The 16,248-nt window shown below is 37.0% G+C and overlaps 1 protein-coding gene across 1 annotated transcript; it reads right to left on the bottom strand.

The window, feature by feature from the left end:
* Positions 1-2,182: 2,182 nt before the first annotated feature.
* On the bottom strand, positions 2,183-15,570 carry UBE2B (ubiquitin conjugating enzyme E2 B). The gene is made up of 6 exons (XM_061188177.1): positions 15,399-15,570; positions 13,227-13,307; positions 11,671-11,696; positions 7,881-7,970; positions 4,461-4,549; positions 2,183-3,207 (listed from the first exon to the last, which is right to left on the bottom strand). Exons 1-6 carry the CDS (start codon positions 15,440-15,442, stop codon positions 3,079-3,081), a joined length of 459 nt encoding a protein of 152 aa, XP_061044160.1. The 5' UTR covers positions 15,443-15,570; the 3' UTR covers positions 2,183-3,078.
* Positions 15,571-16,248: the final 678 nt, after the last annotated feature.

The following is a 16,248-nucleotide window of genomic DNA, read 5'->3' as shown; positions in this document are numbered from 1 at the left end:
CCTAACTAGATGGGAACTGAAGTAACAGGGCTACCATCTTTGCACAAGGCCCCTGTCCTATGGACAATTTCATTTACCTTTAATAGCTTTCCACCTATGGACTTTTCTGTTTACATACATAATCCCCACATACCAGATTCCTTTGGGACTCTGCATTGCTGAATGCAGGAGAAAGGAATTGTAATAAATACCACCAAGACCTAAAAACTTGATCTCTCTTAAAACCTGGGAGAATTGAGGTTACCTTAGACATAACTCTAAATTGTTTTTTGAGCCCCAGGCTTCTGTCTTCTAAAAGAGTACTAAATGAATAAATTAAGATAGGTACCTTGTTTACTGGGCACACAACAGACTTACTAAATAAGCCACCTTCAATAGCTTTCCTCTCCACTACCTTCCACCTACATGAGGAAGAATTTTTATATCAGTTTCAGAAGTTATTCATATTCATGGAACTTTTTAATTTTGGGGTGTGTGTCTGTACAGACTCAAGGATATTTCTAGGAAGGGGAAAAAAATTGGTCTATAAGTCAAGAGTGCTTTCTATCAGAGATCAGTGTTCCTATATCCAGACTTTACTTGTTTACATTACAAAAAAAAGTGGAAAATGGTGAAAACCTCTTCACTGGATAGACACAAGTCTATATAAAACTCAATCAACATGGTATTTTCACAAATTGGGATGAATATTTAAGTTCAGTAGAATTTTAAAACTGAACTCAATCCCTTAACATCTCTTAAGGGATAGTATAGTTATTGGCTAAAAGACCAGACTGCCTGGGTTCAAATCCCAGCTCTATCACGTACTGGCTGGTTGACCATGAGAAAGTTACTTGATCTGTACCTAGTTTCCTCATCTGTAATACGGTAGTACCCACCTCATAAGATTACTCTTGAGTTTGAAATGTGATCATGTTAAAGTGCTTAGAATAGTGCCTTGCACAGAGAGTTATGTTAGAAGTACTGTTACAGAGGAATTGCACATCACAAGTGCACTTAATCTTTAACATGAATCCAAATTTGTACCAAAATAAATTAGTTCTAGCCTCTTGCCGTACCATACATTTATAAAATTTATGTAGTAAATTTTAGAGTAAACATTCTTTGCATGACATGACTTTGTAAATTGAAGTACATCTGGTATTCAACCAAAGAAATAGGAATCTGTTCCAAGGCTGAAGAAAAAAACTGAAGAGTAATTGAGAGATGGAACATTCCTAAGAATTTTCTCCAATAGGAATGGGGGCTAGATATGAGTTTTATGCATGTGTTGAATTTAGGAGTTAGAGCTCATTAACTGCCTGCGAAGTAAGATGTAACTTCCTTATAATTATCAATACTTGAAATATTTCAGTTTTAAATAGGGAAAACAGGTTAAGGATAAAAATAGATTTTGAAGTAGTAGCCAAATAGCATTTAATGAAATAAGAGGGGAGACTATCATAGCTACTGTATATTTAATCTAAGAGACAGTCACTGGAGTAAATGTCTAAAGAAACTGTTTTAGAGCTGAATATAGAAGTATCACACATTTGATATGACCAAAAAGTACCTTTAAATAAAGCATCTTTTTTTGGGGGGGCAGGGGCATAATTCCAGTGAGTTAACTCTCAATTGTATCAAAAGTTCCCTAAGATCATACACTTACCCCCAAATTTCCCAAGTATTAACTTTTAAAGGGAAACATCAGCACTTATCCTTTCTAAAATTTGCTCAATAAATAGAACCTATAGATATTGCCATCCTACAGTCTTCCAATAGAGAAATCAGTCTTTCAATAGAAAAGAAGCTGTTAGCTTACTAAGCTAGTATGAATGTGCAAGAAACTCTTGGGGTTAATGAAATAGCTCTTTTAACTACTAGAAAGACTACACAGGTGGTTCAACAGAATTTACTTGTATATTTTCCATTTTCTATACTATTTGAAGGCATAGGATAGCTTTGTATTAGCTTTCTTCAATACTGTGTTTTATGTTTATCCAATAAACTAAAATGCAGTACAACTTTTATACAACTTAGGAGATTAAAAAAAAAAAATCTCCACAAGAGAAAGCAACTCAGCAGGCCCTGGTGTTAAAACATTTTTCCAGAATAAACAGATAGGCAATTGCATTAAAAGGCAGTTTTCAAATATTTAAATTACACCAAGATTCCTTCCAAATATCTGCCTTGTTCAAACCAATGCAACAAGTTCTTATTTATTGTTAATAGTGGGGCATGAGTTTTTGGTAAATGTTGACGGTTTACTTTTTTCATTATCAAAAATCTTTTAAAGTGCTATCAAGCAGCAAAATAAGTTGCATCAGCTCTCTGCTCATGGTAGAGGTGCCAATTCCTCGTGGTGGAGGTGCAAATTGTGTAATCGCAAAAGGTAGAGTTTAACAGTAAGTAGTGCATGAAGAAACAGTAACAAGTGGCCTAAATACAGAGTTGGACAGAATCAAACCAGTTATGTCTATAATTGCTCAACTGAAACTAATATAGGTACATTCAAAATAAAGTTTGAGATAATTGGTGTTTAGAATCAAATTTGAAGAATTTCTTGATAAAATATAAATCTGTTCTTTTGAAATCAGACATGAAACTATCGATTGATGGAGAGCTAGAGACTTATTAACCCCTCCTACTCAGATAAGGAAATAAGTGACAAAGTCTCTTGCACTGAAGTTATGTATTTTAACAGCTTTACATGTAATATTCATATATAAAAAACTTTAAGTGCTTTTCTCCAATTTAAAAATCTAAAGAATTCAAAAATAAGGCATTCAATATTTGAAAAAAGTACAGATTTACAAAATGTGTATATTCTGTCATGAAAACTCCACACCAACATTATACACTTGGAAAAAAATACAAACAGGATATATTACAAATTTATGTAAGCAATAACTTAGTTCACACCATGCAATAAAAAGTACATTAATCAAGATACACAAGCTTTTGTAGGTTCTAAACCGAAGGACTTTTTTTTTTCTGCAGAATCCTTAAAACCTGTGGCACTTAAAATTTGTTAGCCTTTCTACTGAGAGGTAAATTATACACAACAATGATGAAAAAGATTAACAGACCAGTTGTCTATTATGAATCATTCCAGCTTTGTTCAACAATGGCCGAAACTCTTTTCTCATATTCTCGTTTGTTTTCCTGATAAAGCTGTGCTGCCTGGCTATTGGCTGGACTATTTGGATTTGGTTCATCCAGCAGAGACTAGAAGGAAAGACAGAAGATAAAACATATTTGTAGAGTTATTTATATTAACATGGGCCCGATATGGAGCACAGAAGTTGTACAAAACAAATTATTCTATGAAGACAGACAGAAATTAGTACATCTTACATATTTTTGGATCTAAGTACTTTCAGAAATGGTTTGATAACTACACTAAGTTTCCTGCTGCTAGAGAACTTAAGCTTTCAAAACAGATAGTTCTTAATTGCCTTAAGACCTCTAATCTCAAAGAAATTGGAAAAGAACAGTATTCTTCAGCACACTGAGACAGTAACCAGGAAATAACTTGATTTGGTTAATACACAATATCTATAAAATAGCTTAGCAACTAACATTTTCCAAAGTTAAACTCTATTACTGAGGTAAATTCGCAAATTTCTGACAGTAAGTTGGGTAGTATACCTTGTTTCCTTTAATCAACAAAACATATGCACCTAGCAGCAAGGGAATGAAACAGGAAAGCTGAAAACACTTTATAAGATGATGTGAATTAAAGCAGAAGTGTGACAGAAAAAACTTTAAAAAGGTCATAAACCAAAAACGTTACTTCTGCTTCTCGCAAATCCATATAACTAAAACATCACTCACCCCCCACCCCTCCCCCAAACTGTCATTCAAGGTCAACTCTGAAATATTCTGCCAGAGTGCTTTGGCGAATAGTTACTTACTTTCGTTTAAAATAGAATTTCTTGGATGGGGTAACATACTCAATGCTTCTCTGCACTTGGCAGTTTCTTGAGGTCCCTATGTTTTTTTCTAAACAATCATCTTTATCTCTCTCCAAGAAGACTCTTCTTTGTGGGCACGAATAATACTTGACCCGTGAGGGAATTCCCTGGTGGTCCAGTGGTTAGGACGCTGCACTTTCACTGCAGGGGACATGGGTTCAATCCCTGGTCAGGGAACTAAGATTCTGCAAGCCTTGTGGTGTGGCAAAAAACAAACCCCAAAAAACAAACAAAACAAAACAAAACAAAACAAACACCTGACCTGTGAGAACACTTTATACTTAAATTTGATCAGAATGATTGTGTATTTGATCCAACGTGGTCACGAATGAAAAAGCAGATTGGTTGTATAAAAATCATGAGGGTTTTGTCCAAGCTCTGCCACTGGCTACCTTAGTGTTGGGAGGGTTAGTTTGCTCACTTGGCCTTTAAATTGATCCTAAAAGAGCCAATTATATCCCACAGAATCTTGAAAAGTTAAGATGCATCCTAACACATGCTTACCTGAATTGATGTTAAGATAGAAGATACATCGTATGTTGGACTCCATCTATTCTGAAGGATATCTAAACATATGCTACCATCAGCATACACTGCAAAGACAACACTAAAATTGGTTACATATTAACTTTGTCATTTCTAACAATTAAAGAGAAATTTTTACCACAAACCAAATGCTTGGTTCAGTCAGAAATCTTGAACATTAGTCAATAACTAAAACTTTTTGTCTCACAGGAAAATCAGTCTCAAACTAAGGACTCTTTATGCGCCTTTTGATCAGGAGGCTGAGTGAGAGTTAAATTTTTTCATCACATACTATATAGCAAATCTGTTTAAATTCCACATTTCCAAATATTCCTAAATAAAGTTCTTGGGGGGATAAAAAAGCTAATTTTTTGACATAGCAATTCCACTCTAAAAGTAATAATCATGGACATGCAAAGTTTTATTTACAGGATGGTCACTATAATACTCTTTATAGAAGTGACAAACTGGAAACTACCTTTGGTCCACAGTGAGGGGACTGGCTAAATAATGGTACGTTATTAACGGTACATACCAATACTGCCGCCAGAAATGATATACATCTACCATATGTTAATTAATGTAGAATGACACCCCCAATATATTACATTAATAAGTTTCCAATTACTTATTTAGGATAATTCTATTTTTTATAAAGAATTATTTATAAATATTTTCATTTGAAGTATATGCAATCACAAAAACATTCGTAAGACTAAATGCCAAAATGTAGATATCTGTAAATAGTAGGATTATGAAGGGTATTATTTTCTTTACCTTTCCTTGTACTTTATGATTTGTTTTTCCAATAAGTATGCATTCCTTTCATAATAAAAATAAAAATCAAGTGATTACCGTTTTAAAAGTCTAACATTTGAGAGGCTTTTCCCCCCTCCTGAACTGATTATGTGAGAATACAAACAATGAACATAAATTTTTATCCAGAACTTGCCAGATTATTTATCTCTACAATAAATTTCCAGAAGCAGAATCGCTGTGTTGACAAAGAATAAATGCATTTAAATGTTATAGATACTGCCAAATTGTGGAATGCTTCACAGAACAAGCCAGACCACTCTGCATCAAACAGGAATAAGTGAGGCCTTTTTGGGGAGAGGAAGCAAATTACACTTAAGTACCTTCATTCCTCAGGGCTCTATCCTCGGTCCTCTTCCTTCTTACCCTTTACACACCCTCTGGGCAATTTTATTCATGGCCTCAATTATTACTATCTATGTGCTAGGTACTTCCAATTGTTAGCGTTAGACCGGATTTAACTCTCAGCTTTAAAGCAGCATAGTCAACCGCTTACTGTGTATCCCATAGGAACATCAAACTTAGCAAGTCCAAAGCAAAAATCATCACCTCTGTAAAACCCATAAAACTGTAAAATAATTTTAAAGTTTTGAACTAGTAACTATTTTTGAGAAGTAATCCAAAAGTAAACTAGAAACCGAACATCCATCAACTGATGAATGAACAAAATGTAGTCTATCCATACAATGGATTATCATTCAGCAATAAAAGGAAATGAAGTACAAGTATGTGTTACAACACAGATGAACCTGAAAACTATGTCAGCTGAAAGAAATCAATCACAAAGGACCACATATATTATATGATTCCATTTACATGAAATGTCCGGAATAAGTAAACCTGTAGAGTGAAAATAAATCAGTGGTTGCCTATGGCTGGGAGGCAGGGGGGGATGGGGATGGGGAGTGACTGCTAATAGGCATGGGATTTTTTGGGGAGGGTGATAAAAATGTTCTAAAATTGATAATGGTGATGGTTGCACAACTCAGTGAAGATACAAAAAACCACTGAATTGTACAACTTAAATGGGTGAGTAGCACAGTATGTGAATCTTTTAATAAAGATGTTTAAAAAAAAGCAAACTAGGAAGTTAACTAAATAAGGTACTGATAGTGGAAATAAGGGAAACCATGTTATTAATATGAAGGGATAAAAGAAAAATCAAATACACAGTTTCCTTATAAATTTGTTAAGGCTGAAAATCTTAAACCTATACACATATACTCCTTGCACATTCCACAGTCTTTTCTACCTTGATTTACAGAGCTCCCTTACTACAGTTTGGGTTGATTCACTAACAAGTCTAAGCTAGTAAAGCTACAGTAGAATAAATGATAATAAGTGACTTGAAAACTTCCTCAGAACAGAAACAGAAAATAAAATTAAAGCTGCCTTGCCTCTGGGTGGGGGAAGACCTTGAAAGAAAAAGCGACTTCACAGCAATAAAGCACAAAGGCTAAATCTATGATCTAATCTATTATTGGGAAGTCACCTTGATTCCAGACACACAAACACACCTCTCCTATGAGTAGGGAGACCCCTATCTGCCTGCAGTTATCTCACGTAGTCTGTAGTTCTAGACTAGACGCACAATCAAGAGGACCTCTGAAAATGTTCCTCCTGAAAGTAAGTTAACTGATGGGGAAAACCACATTTAAATGTGCAAAGGATATAAAAGGGAAAAAGAACTTAAATATTCTAGAAAATAAGTCTTTCATACAGTAATTTATAACCCAGGAATACAAATTTATTAGAAGTAAAGAGCAATAAGTCAGGAAGAGCAAATTTAATTACAAAAGAGTCACTTAGCAATCATTTATGGAAAATAGTAATAAACTGCTAAAAGTAAAAATAGGAACAAGGGAGGAAAACTGTATTTAAAAAAAACCCTTAAAAACATACAAACCTTTGACCTAGTAATCCTATTTCTAAAAACTTATTCATGGGTATTTGAGAAGATTTATTTTCAAGAAAAATGTGCTGTTTAAAACTGTAAACAATTAAAAATCACCAACTGGACAATGATTAAATAAATAATGGTAAACTCATAAAACAGAACATTTTGCAGCCATTAAGAATGATATAGGGAATTCCCTGGTGGTCCAGTGGTTAGGACTCCACGCTCTCCCTGCCGGGGGCCCGGGTTCGATCCCTCATCGGGGAACTAAGACCCCACAAGCCGCGTGGCGCGGCCAAAGGAGGAGAAAAAAAAGATACAAAAGAATATTTAATAAGCGAAAATGTTCATGTTATATATAAATTACTTAACTTTACATACAACATGATCTTAATTTTGTACATTTATTTGCAAGCTAAATTTTAAGCTATAAATTCTTTTTAGTATCTTTCACATTTTGATAAATAAATAGATATTACTTTAAAATCAGAAGTTATTAAAACAAAACTTTACCTCAAATCTGGAACCTTGATAAGATTCCAGACTACAAAAGTATGGTTAATATTGACATAGAAGCAACATCTAGAAGTGGGCCCTAATAACGAGAAGTATGGGCAAGACCTAAAAGGATGAAACAACTCTTTTTTCCTCCTATCATTTGCAAAGGCTAATAAATTGCTACTTACCATTTGGATGAAACATTTTGGATAAAAACCTAACAGTTGGCGGTTTATTTGGATATTCTTCAGAAAATTCTATTACTAGTTTAAAAGTACCTAGATAGAAAACAAACCAAAATAATTACAGTAAAGACAAGCATAACTTTTCTCTCTCTTCATCAATGAACTCCCAAGCCCATGCTGGCTTTTGCACGACCACACAAAAATTAATGTCAATTTTGGTTTAGCGCATAAAACATACTAAATATACTATTTATGTACTGATAACATACAGCATTGGCAAGCACTTGGGGGGTACAAGCACTTACATGTGCTACTGGTGGGAACATTAACTGTCATATTGTTGGAAAGCAATTTTGCCCTAGCTACCAAAATTTTAAATGCACATTTGAGGAACTACAAATAATTTATTGTAACTTAGAAGGGGGTGCCAAATGATTTTGAGATGGGCTCACCACCACATGACAAAGGACTCAGATTGGAGGCATGGCCATTAATGTGAAAAGTCTGCTCTGTCCCTATCACTTAAGTATGCCAAGAATCAGTTAAGCATTAGTGTAACTGCCTACTGTTGGTTATAGACCAATACAGTACATTTTGGTCTGTCTAAATAATTATCTTATGGTCAAAAGAGACAGGTATTTTAAAAAAATTATGCATTTATAATAAAGTCAATCTGTTCAGAGTATACAAAGAAGAGCTCTTAAATTCCAAATATATTTAGCAGAAACAACCACCGTTAATAGTTTCGTGTTTGTCTTTCTAGCCTCCTTTTCACTATCCAGAGTCCTTTTATTTTGAGGAAATCTACCTGAAGGTTGGATAGGTACTCCAACCACAACACCTTGGGCATAGTAAGTTGAGGCTTATTCCTAATGAAGTCAATAAAAGTTTAAAACCATTCCAGATGTCTCTACAAGCTTCTTTCCTTATTTCATCAATGCAGCTTAAAAAAACAAAACAAAAACCCTTTCTCACCCTAAATTCTAAACTCATGACTCCAGTATCAGAGGCATGTATTTAGTAAAATATTTAATATTTTATTTTCATTAGTCATATATTCAGTATGTAACCTCTACCTCTTTACATTTTTTGTTTGGAAATTTGGGATTAGGGAGGCCAAAGATACAAACAAAATCAAAGATGATATTTAATTCACATTTTGATATATTAATAGAGAGTCTATGAAATGTACAGTTCATTAGCAAAGATAGCCTTATACCTAGTTATATAGTTTTACAGTTTTAATTTTAATTTTAAAAATGTACAACATAAACACTTCAGACAAACACAGATATGAAACAGCTTTTTTTTAACCTTTTTAAATTCACATTATGGGGTCTCAGGACCCCTTTATACTCTTACTCCCAACCACGCCAAGCTTCCAAAGTGAAGTCACTGAATGTGAAGTTGAGAACAGCATACCATTTTATGGTATTTCTACCAAAAATTGAAAATAATTTAAAAATATGGGCTCTTTAATAACCAACTTGCAAAAATTCCCCCAAATTTTTAAACAATCTATTCTCACAATCAGTATAAGCTGCCTCCAGCACATCACAGGCTATAACTATCTATATTTACTGTATTAGAAACTATAACTCAAGGAAAACTTAACATATTTATTAACAACTGTAAACTCATTACACATTAACCTAAGTAACATTTAATGAAAATATATTTCCCCCAACCAAGTTAGTGAGAAGTGTAGCATTGTTTTACATATTTGCAAATCTCTTAAATGATTAGCTTAATAGAAGACAGCTGCATTCTCTTAGCTGCTTCTGCATTCAATCGTTGCAACATGCTGTTTTGGTTGAGGTACATGAAGAAAATCAGGCCTCACACAAATATGTAAATGAAAAAGGAAAGACTATTTTCATAGCCTTTTCAGATAATTGTAGATATTCTTTGATATTACACCAAAGAAATGGTACGTTTTTAAAGGTTAGCTGCAACGTAGAATCTGAAACCACAAAAACTTTCTGCATCAGTTACATTAACAACTGTTGCATATTGCATATATCTTTTATCCATCCATAATTTTCTAATACATTGGCCATTTGGAAAATATTGGTTCACTGAGTTATCCAAATCTTCTAAATGTTACCATATTTCATTATATATATACTCCATCAAAAAAAGAAAATCACAACAGGTAATACCACCTACTGATCTCATGAGAGAAGTCTTAAAAGTATTGGGAAGCCGTCATTTTATCAGCAGCTACAAATACTGTCAGTCACTTTGCTTGACCTAACAGCTCATTTTGGTAACTTTTAAGAATACGTCAACCAAATACAAACTCGAATCTAAATAACCGGAGTTTGTCTGTCAGTCATTCCTTCAAGTAAAAAATGTTCCATGAAAAAAGCAGTAATTGAAGTTGCAGCTCAAACAACTGCAGAACTGCTTTCCCTCTAGACGACCATCATAGTTTGGTATGCAAGAGAAGTGTTTCATGCATACTTCCAACTTCATCACGCAGAATATTAAAAAGATGAATACTCAACGGTCAGAATTTAGTAATATTAATAAATTCCCACTTTTTCATCAAGACATTTTAACTGAAACTGGCATCTTTTAAAATGCAAAAAATACAATGACTCCCAGCAGTTTGGTGCCACTGTCTTGATATATGCCAAGGTGCTAAACTGCTTAGGGCCAGTTTTAACCACTAACACTTTTGTACCATCAGAGCTAATGTTAATACAATGAAAAAGGCAAATGTCTCACTACTGGTATGAAGACAGTTTTGATCCCATGGAACCCCTGAAAGAGTCACAGGGAACTTAAGGAGTTTATGGACCACCCTTAAGAATCCTCTGGTATAAAGTAAAAAGCTGAACTCCTTGAGTACCTCCCTTCAACTCCTTACCCCCCATCTAGAGGTAACCACTGGTAACAGTATGGTATATAACCCCCTTTAACCACACACACTTGCATGTATGTATTTAGTAAAAATGTGGTATTACAACATACATTCTGCAAATTTTTTGTCTCCTCAGATATACGTCCAGATCTACCTTATTCTTTAATAGGTACATAATATTCTAGAGTCTAGATGTATCATAATTTGCTTAACCATTTCTCCTATTGAACATTCAGGTTATCTCCTTAAAAATACTTCTGCAATCATTATTTGTACAAATATCCTTGATGGGTTAATTCTGAAGCCATTGTGATAACTAAGACAAACCTGTTTAACAATTTTTAAAAATCCATGCTATAATTAGGGAAACTAAGTATCTGGTTAAAATCAATTTGAGAAGTTCAACTATAAATACATATTAGAAGGAGTTTTCCATTTTCCTGGCTCTTGGTGAAAATACTGAATTTAAGACGCAAAAGATCCTGCAGAATGGTAACTATTTACGGGTGTCAAATGCTAGCTGTTATGTGAAGCTACTGGCAGCTGTGTATGATTAAGAACAATTTCAGCTCAGCACCTGATCAATATACATAAAGTTAAAAAAGCATGATTACCCTTCTGATGTTTACCTCAGGGACACTTTTAGCATGCTACAAGGCCATTTAAACTATTCTCAACATAGACCCCACCATCTAATCGAGGCTTAGAGTTCTACAGCCAATATCAAAGTAACAGAGGGAACTAGTAATGAAGGTGATCAAGCTGACTTGAGAAGAAAGTCCTTTGTAAACTATAAATTCTCAGTAGCATTATTTAGTTACAATTTGACCTATTAACAATAGAAACTAGTTAACTAGATAGGTTGGTGTTACAATTCCCTACTTAAAAGAAGCCTCTTAATAGAAAACATTGAGAATGACTTACCATCTTCAAAGGGTGTCCCTTCTGGTCTGAAAACAAGAAGATTTCTGATTAAAAGAAGTTTTTCATTCTGCTTTTTCCTTATTTTCACAAGTGGAAAGAATAAACTCAGAGAAAGAGGGGCTCATTCTGGTAATTTGTGGAGTATTTAAGTTATTGTTAATTTAGTATCACCTCAGCCCTGGATTTTTATTCATGTAGACATAAAAGGTAACTTTAATTTTCAAAGTTTTCCTTTTAGGGTGGTTTTGCAAAAAACAAAACAAAACAAACTTGTCATAATTTTAGCACAAAAAGAATTCAGTTCATAAATACCAACCCTTTTGTAAGTATCTGTATTCTTAAGAGGAAAAGTCTTACTTTCAATGTATATCAGTAAGATGGAAATCAATACCCTTTAGTTTAAGATAATTATGACACCATGGACTTCCCTGGTGACACAGTGGTTAAGAATCCGCCTGCCAATGCAGGGAACAAGGGTTCGAGCCCTGGTCCAGGAAGATCCCAACATGCCGCGGAGCAACTAAGCCCTTGCGCCACAACTACTGAAGCCTGCGCACCTAGAGCATGTGCTCTGCAACAAGAGAAGCCTCCGCAATGAGAAGCCCGCGCACTACAACGACGAGTAGCCCCCGCTCGCTGCAACTAGAGAAAGCCCATGCGCAGCAATGCAACCAAAAATAAATAAATAAATTTATATTAAAAAAAGATAATTATGACACCAAGGTGTCCTGCTTTTCAAAAGAGCAATAGCTCTTGTTCAAATCGACTAGATTTATCTGATGTCACCAAGAAAGCCAGTTTCTTTTGCCCAAATCTTTTCCTTGCTACCACATTCCAATTTCATCTTTCCTAAGCAGCAACATGAAGTTTAATTACCACTTGCAAGGCACATTCAAGATCTCAAAGAAGCATTCTAACAGTCTGAATTAGAAGGGTGAACTACACTCAGTTTTCCACTAGTCTTTAACGTAGACTCTCATAACTGATTCAATAGCAATTCAGAATTCTGTTTACAAAAGTATTCCTTTAAAGTTTTAGTGCAAAACCCTAGTTTAAAAAGAGCGAAAGAAAATAAAATCCAGTTCTGGAAAACTAAAGAAAAACCATAAGGAAATTTTAAATTAAAAAGCATATATAAAATATTTACTATCTGTAAAAGGTAAGAATGCATCTCAAAAGGCTCCATTCAGTTATTTCACACTGAGGTGTGAAACATTTTTCATTTAAATCCTTACCATGGTGGAAGTTCTAGTATTTTTGGTTCCTAGCCTTTTTACAGTTCTAGTAGAATGCAAGCGTAAGAATTTGCTTGGCACATTTTCCACAAAATAATTTATCTTTCTCCTTTAGTCTCAAATGATATTTTTATCATGTAAAGCCCAAAGTGATCATAAAATCATAAATTTTATGTAACTGCCGAAACTCTTCTCAGAATTTTTTTTTACCTTGCAGTTTTTGTAAGATCCCTGATCTCTCAGCTCCTTTCCTAGTTGTTATACGTTCACTTTTCTTAAAAGAATCACCACACCTACCATTTGTCATTTCTTTCAACTCACCCAAATATAACTGCATTCCACTGCATGATGTTGTTTTCAGATGGTGCGCCACTGACACCCACAGGTGGGTCCTCTTGCAATCTAGAAATCCAGAGTAGAAATTTTAAAAGTTGAACATTAAGGCCACTAAGAACGCCAAACAGAACACCTATGGACTGTACACCATCTACTTTGAGAAACAAAGTAAATCAATTTCCTTGTTCTTGTGCTGAGCTGGAATAAACCATGACTTAAAAGCGCTTTGGAGTCATCCCTCTTCAAATATCACCAAGGTTAAGATATCTGTTCAAGAACTGCCTTCAACAGTAACAACAAAGTAAAAACCTCAAGTGAAAAAACGATTTTACTGTTGTCAACATGCAAAGACTTCGTGAGTCCTAACCACAGCTACTTGTGCAACATGGCCACCAAATATTCCTCCCCCCAAAACAAAAACAAAAACAAAAAAAACCCCACCTCAGTGTAAACACTAAATGACTGAAAACACACGTATATCCAATTTAATTAGGAAACTAGTTTTAGGCAGTAGAGTTACTTTATCCCATTTGCTTCGATTAGCAATAGGTTTTAAAGTAATCAAAGCTTTGGTAAGGTTTTCCCCTCAGTCCCTATTTTAAAAGCTCTGCACCAACACTAAATCTACCTCTCAGATCATGCGACTCAATACAAAGTTACCTTCCAACATTTGTCATAATCAAATTCTTGCAACCGAAGTCCCCTGGAAAACTACCAAAGATGCCAAGTATACAACTCAGAATTAAGCAGAGAACTGCAGTGAGAAACCAGGGTAACAATGGCCATGAACTGGGAAGTTTTAATATTTGAATTTCACTCATGGGAGCTAATCTGAAATCTACTGGTTTCAAGCTGTAGAAAGCGAGTTCTGCACCAAAAAGAGCATCTCCTTTTAAAGACTGTCATCTCAGTAAAAAAAATAAATGCTACATTATATATATATAGACTGCCATGTGGTATGATACTTGATATTAGTCACCCCCCAAAATGGCTCTTTTTAGTCAACCTCAAGCAGAATAGGCCACAACGAACAGAAGCGTTAGAGGACATGCTGCTTGAAGCCCGCCCACCAAAGATAAATGCTAAGTTACGAATACACTCAATGATAAACTGGCCAAAGCCCCAAACAATGGCTTCCAAGTGCCTCATTTAAGGGTTTATAATGAAGTTGAGAGATTACTTCCTGAGCGGCCATTCTAAGTTCTTACACTAGGTATTTTGCCTCAAGCAGGGCGGGTCTCCCTAGAAAAACACTTAAAAATGCGCAGAGGAGCGTAATGCTAAGTTTTCTCGGTCATTTTTCTCCCCGTACCTCCAAGCATTCAATCAAGGGGAAACAACTGAGAAAAAGTCACTTCCTCCTCACTAACCCCAACACCTCCTAACAAAACCCTACTTTACAAAAGGAGGCCCAGGGAGTATCAGGTTAGCGCCAGTCTCCAAGGCGGCATTTCCCCAGGCTTTGGAGGCTATAGATAGCGCTTTATACACCAGGCCACAGAGCTGAGTTCCAGAAAGCACTAGCAGCTGGGGTTGCCAGCCCAAGTCCCAGCCCTCTAAGCCAGTTCTCAAGGTCCTTTCAGGAGGGCGGGGGGAGAGTCGGGTTTCGGAGGATGGGTTAACCTCCGGCCCTAGCGCATCAGACCCCACCCTCACTGCAGAAAGAATGGGGGGGGAGGGAGGGAGGGCGAGAGGGTTTGGCCCCAACCCTGGCCCTCGAAGGAGACCGCAAGGCCATCGAACAAAGCTAACTGGTGCAGCTAGCGGGGGGAAAGGCTTCTGCAAGGGTTTGCTTTCAGGGCAGAGAGAGGAGGTACCGCAAGGTGCAGGGGCGGGGGATGAGGTTTGAACGCCAGGGCGAGACATCGGGCAACTGGGACAAGTGGGCAGCAGGGAATCCTAGGACAGCCCATGGCCATCTTTTTACTTTTTGAGGGGGAGGGGGTGGCGAGGGGGTATCGAAATTTCTTACGTCGGACGAATGAACAGGCAACGACACGAGAGTGCTAACGGGGGCTAGGACTGGGCTTCCGTCCGTCCCGCTGGGCCCACAGCGGCCCTCTTAGGGTCATGAGAGGAAGGTGTCCCGGATCCCCGCCCTGCAGCCCCGTAGCTTTGGGGAGGAGCCGTCATCCAGGCGAAGATGAAGGCCCTTACCGCTTGAAATCCCGCATAAGTCTCCTCCGGGCCGGGGTCGACATGCTCCCCAGCTGCCCCGCGGTCAGTCTGAAAAAAAAGAGTCCCGCGCAGCCCCCCCACCCCCCGGCGCGGCGGCCGAATCACTGTGGATCACTGCCTCCGCCGAGGTTGCACAAACAACCCTGCAATGACGTCTCCCTCCGCTGCCTCCAGATCCCTCCGCCCTCTGCCAGTACCATGGAGTGAGGGGTGGGGAGAAGGGGACGGGACGTAGGAGAGCTCGTTATTGGAGCCCTTTAGCAGGGACCCTATCCATTTTGGCTTCCTCAACTAATCGACCAATTATTGTTCTCTGTGCTCAGGCTGGAGATTGTGATTAAGAAACACCGAAACCGAAACACCAACCCGTTTCCCCCTCTTTTACTAGTTTAGGCTCAACCGGGTGGGGAGAGAGGGACGCATCCGGGGCCAGGGATATCAGGGAAAGAAGGTGGGGTGACGTAAGATCACGTGACTGCCGGCGGCGTTGTCAACAATCCACGCCTGAGGGGGAGGGGACGAAGTATCTAGAACCACGTGTCCCTATGACGTGATTAGAACGGATCACGTGAGAGCGTCGCCTGGATCCGAGTTTCCTCCAGGTCTTTGAACCGGGTAGTTAAATTTACGGGGCTGAGGGCGGGTATACACCTTTATTAGTTTTCCGTCCAGTTTGTCCAATGAACGGCAATTGATGAGGTGGTGTCGGAAGCAGTAGTTTGTTTTGCTTCTTAAATCTTTAAAATAGAGCCAAAAATAATTTGGACTTAAAATGCCCCCTAGTTGACTCAATGGTTTATCAAGTGTGGTATGTGGGGAACAGTGAAGG

The sequence above is a fragment of the Eubalaena glacialis genome, chromosome 4 (assembly GCF_028564815.1).
Source record: "Eubalaena glacialis isolate mEubGla1 chromosome 4, mEubGla1.1.hap2.+ XY, whole genome shotgun sequence".
Taxonomy (NCBI): Eukaryota; Metazoa; Chordata; class Mammalia; order Artiodactyla; family Balaenidae; genus Eubalaena; species Eubalaena glacialis.
This window is presented reverse-complemented; position numbering and strand designations above follow the sequence as displayed.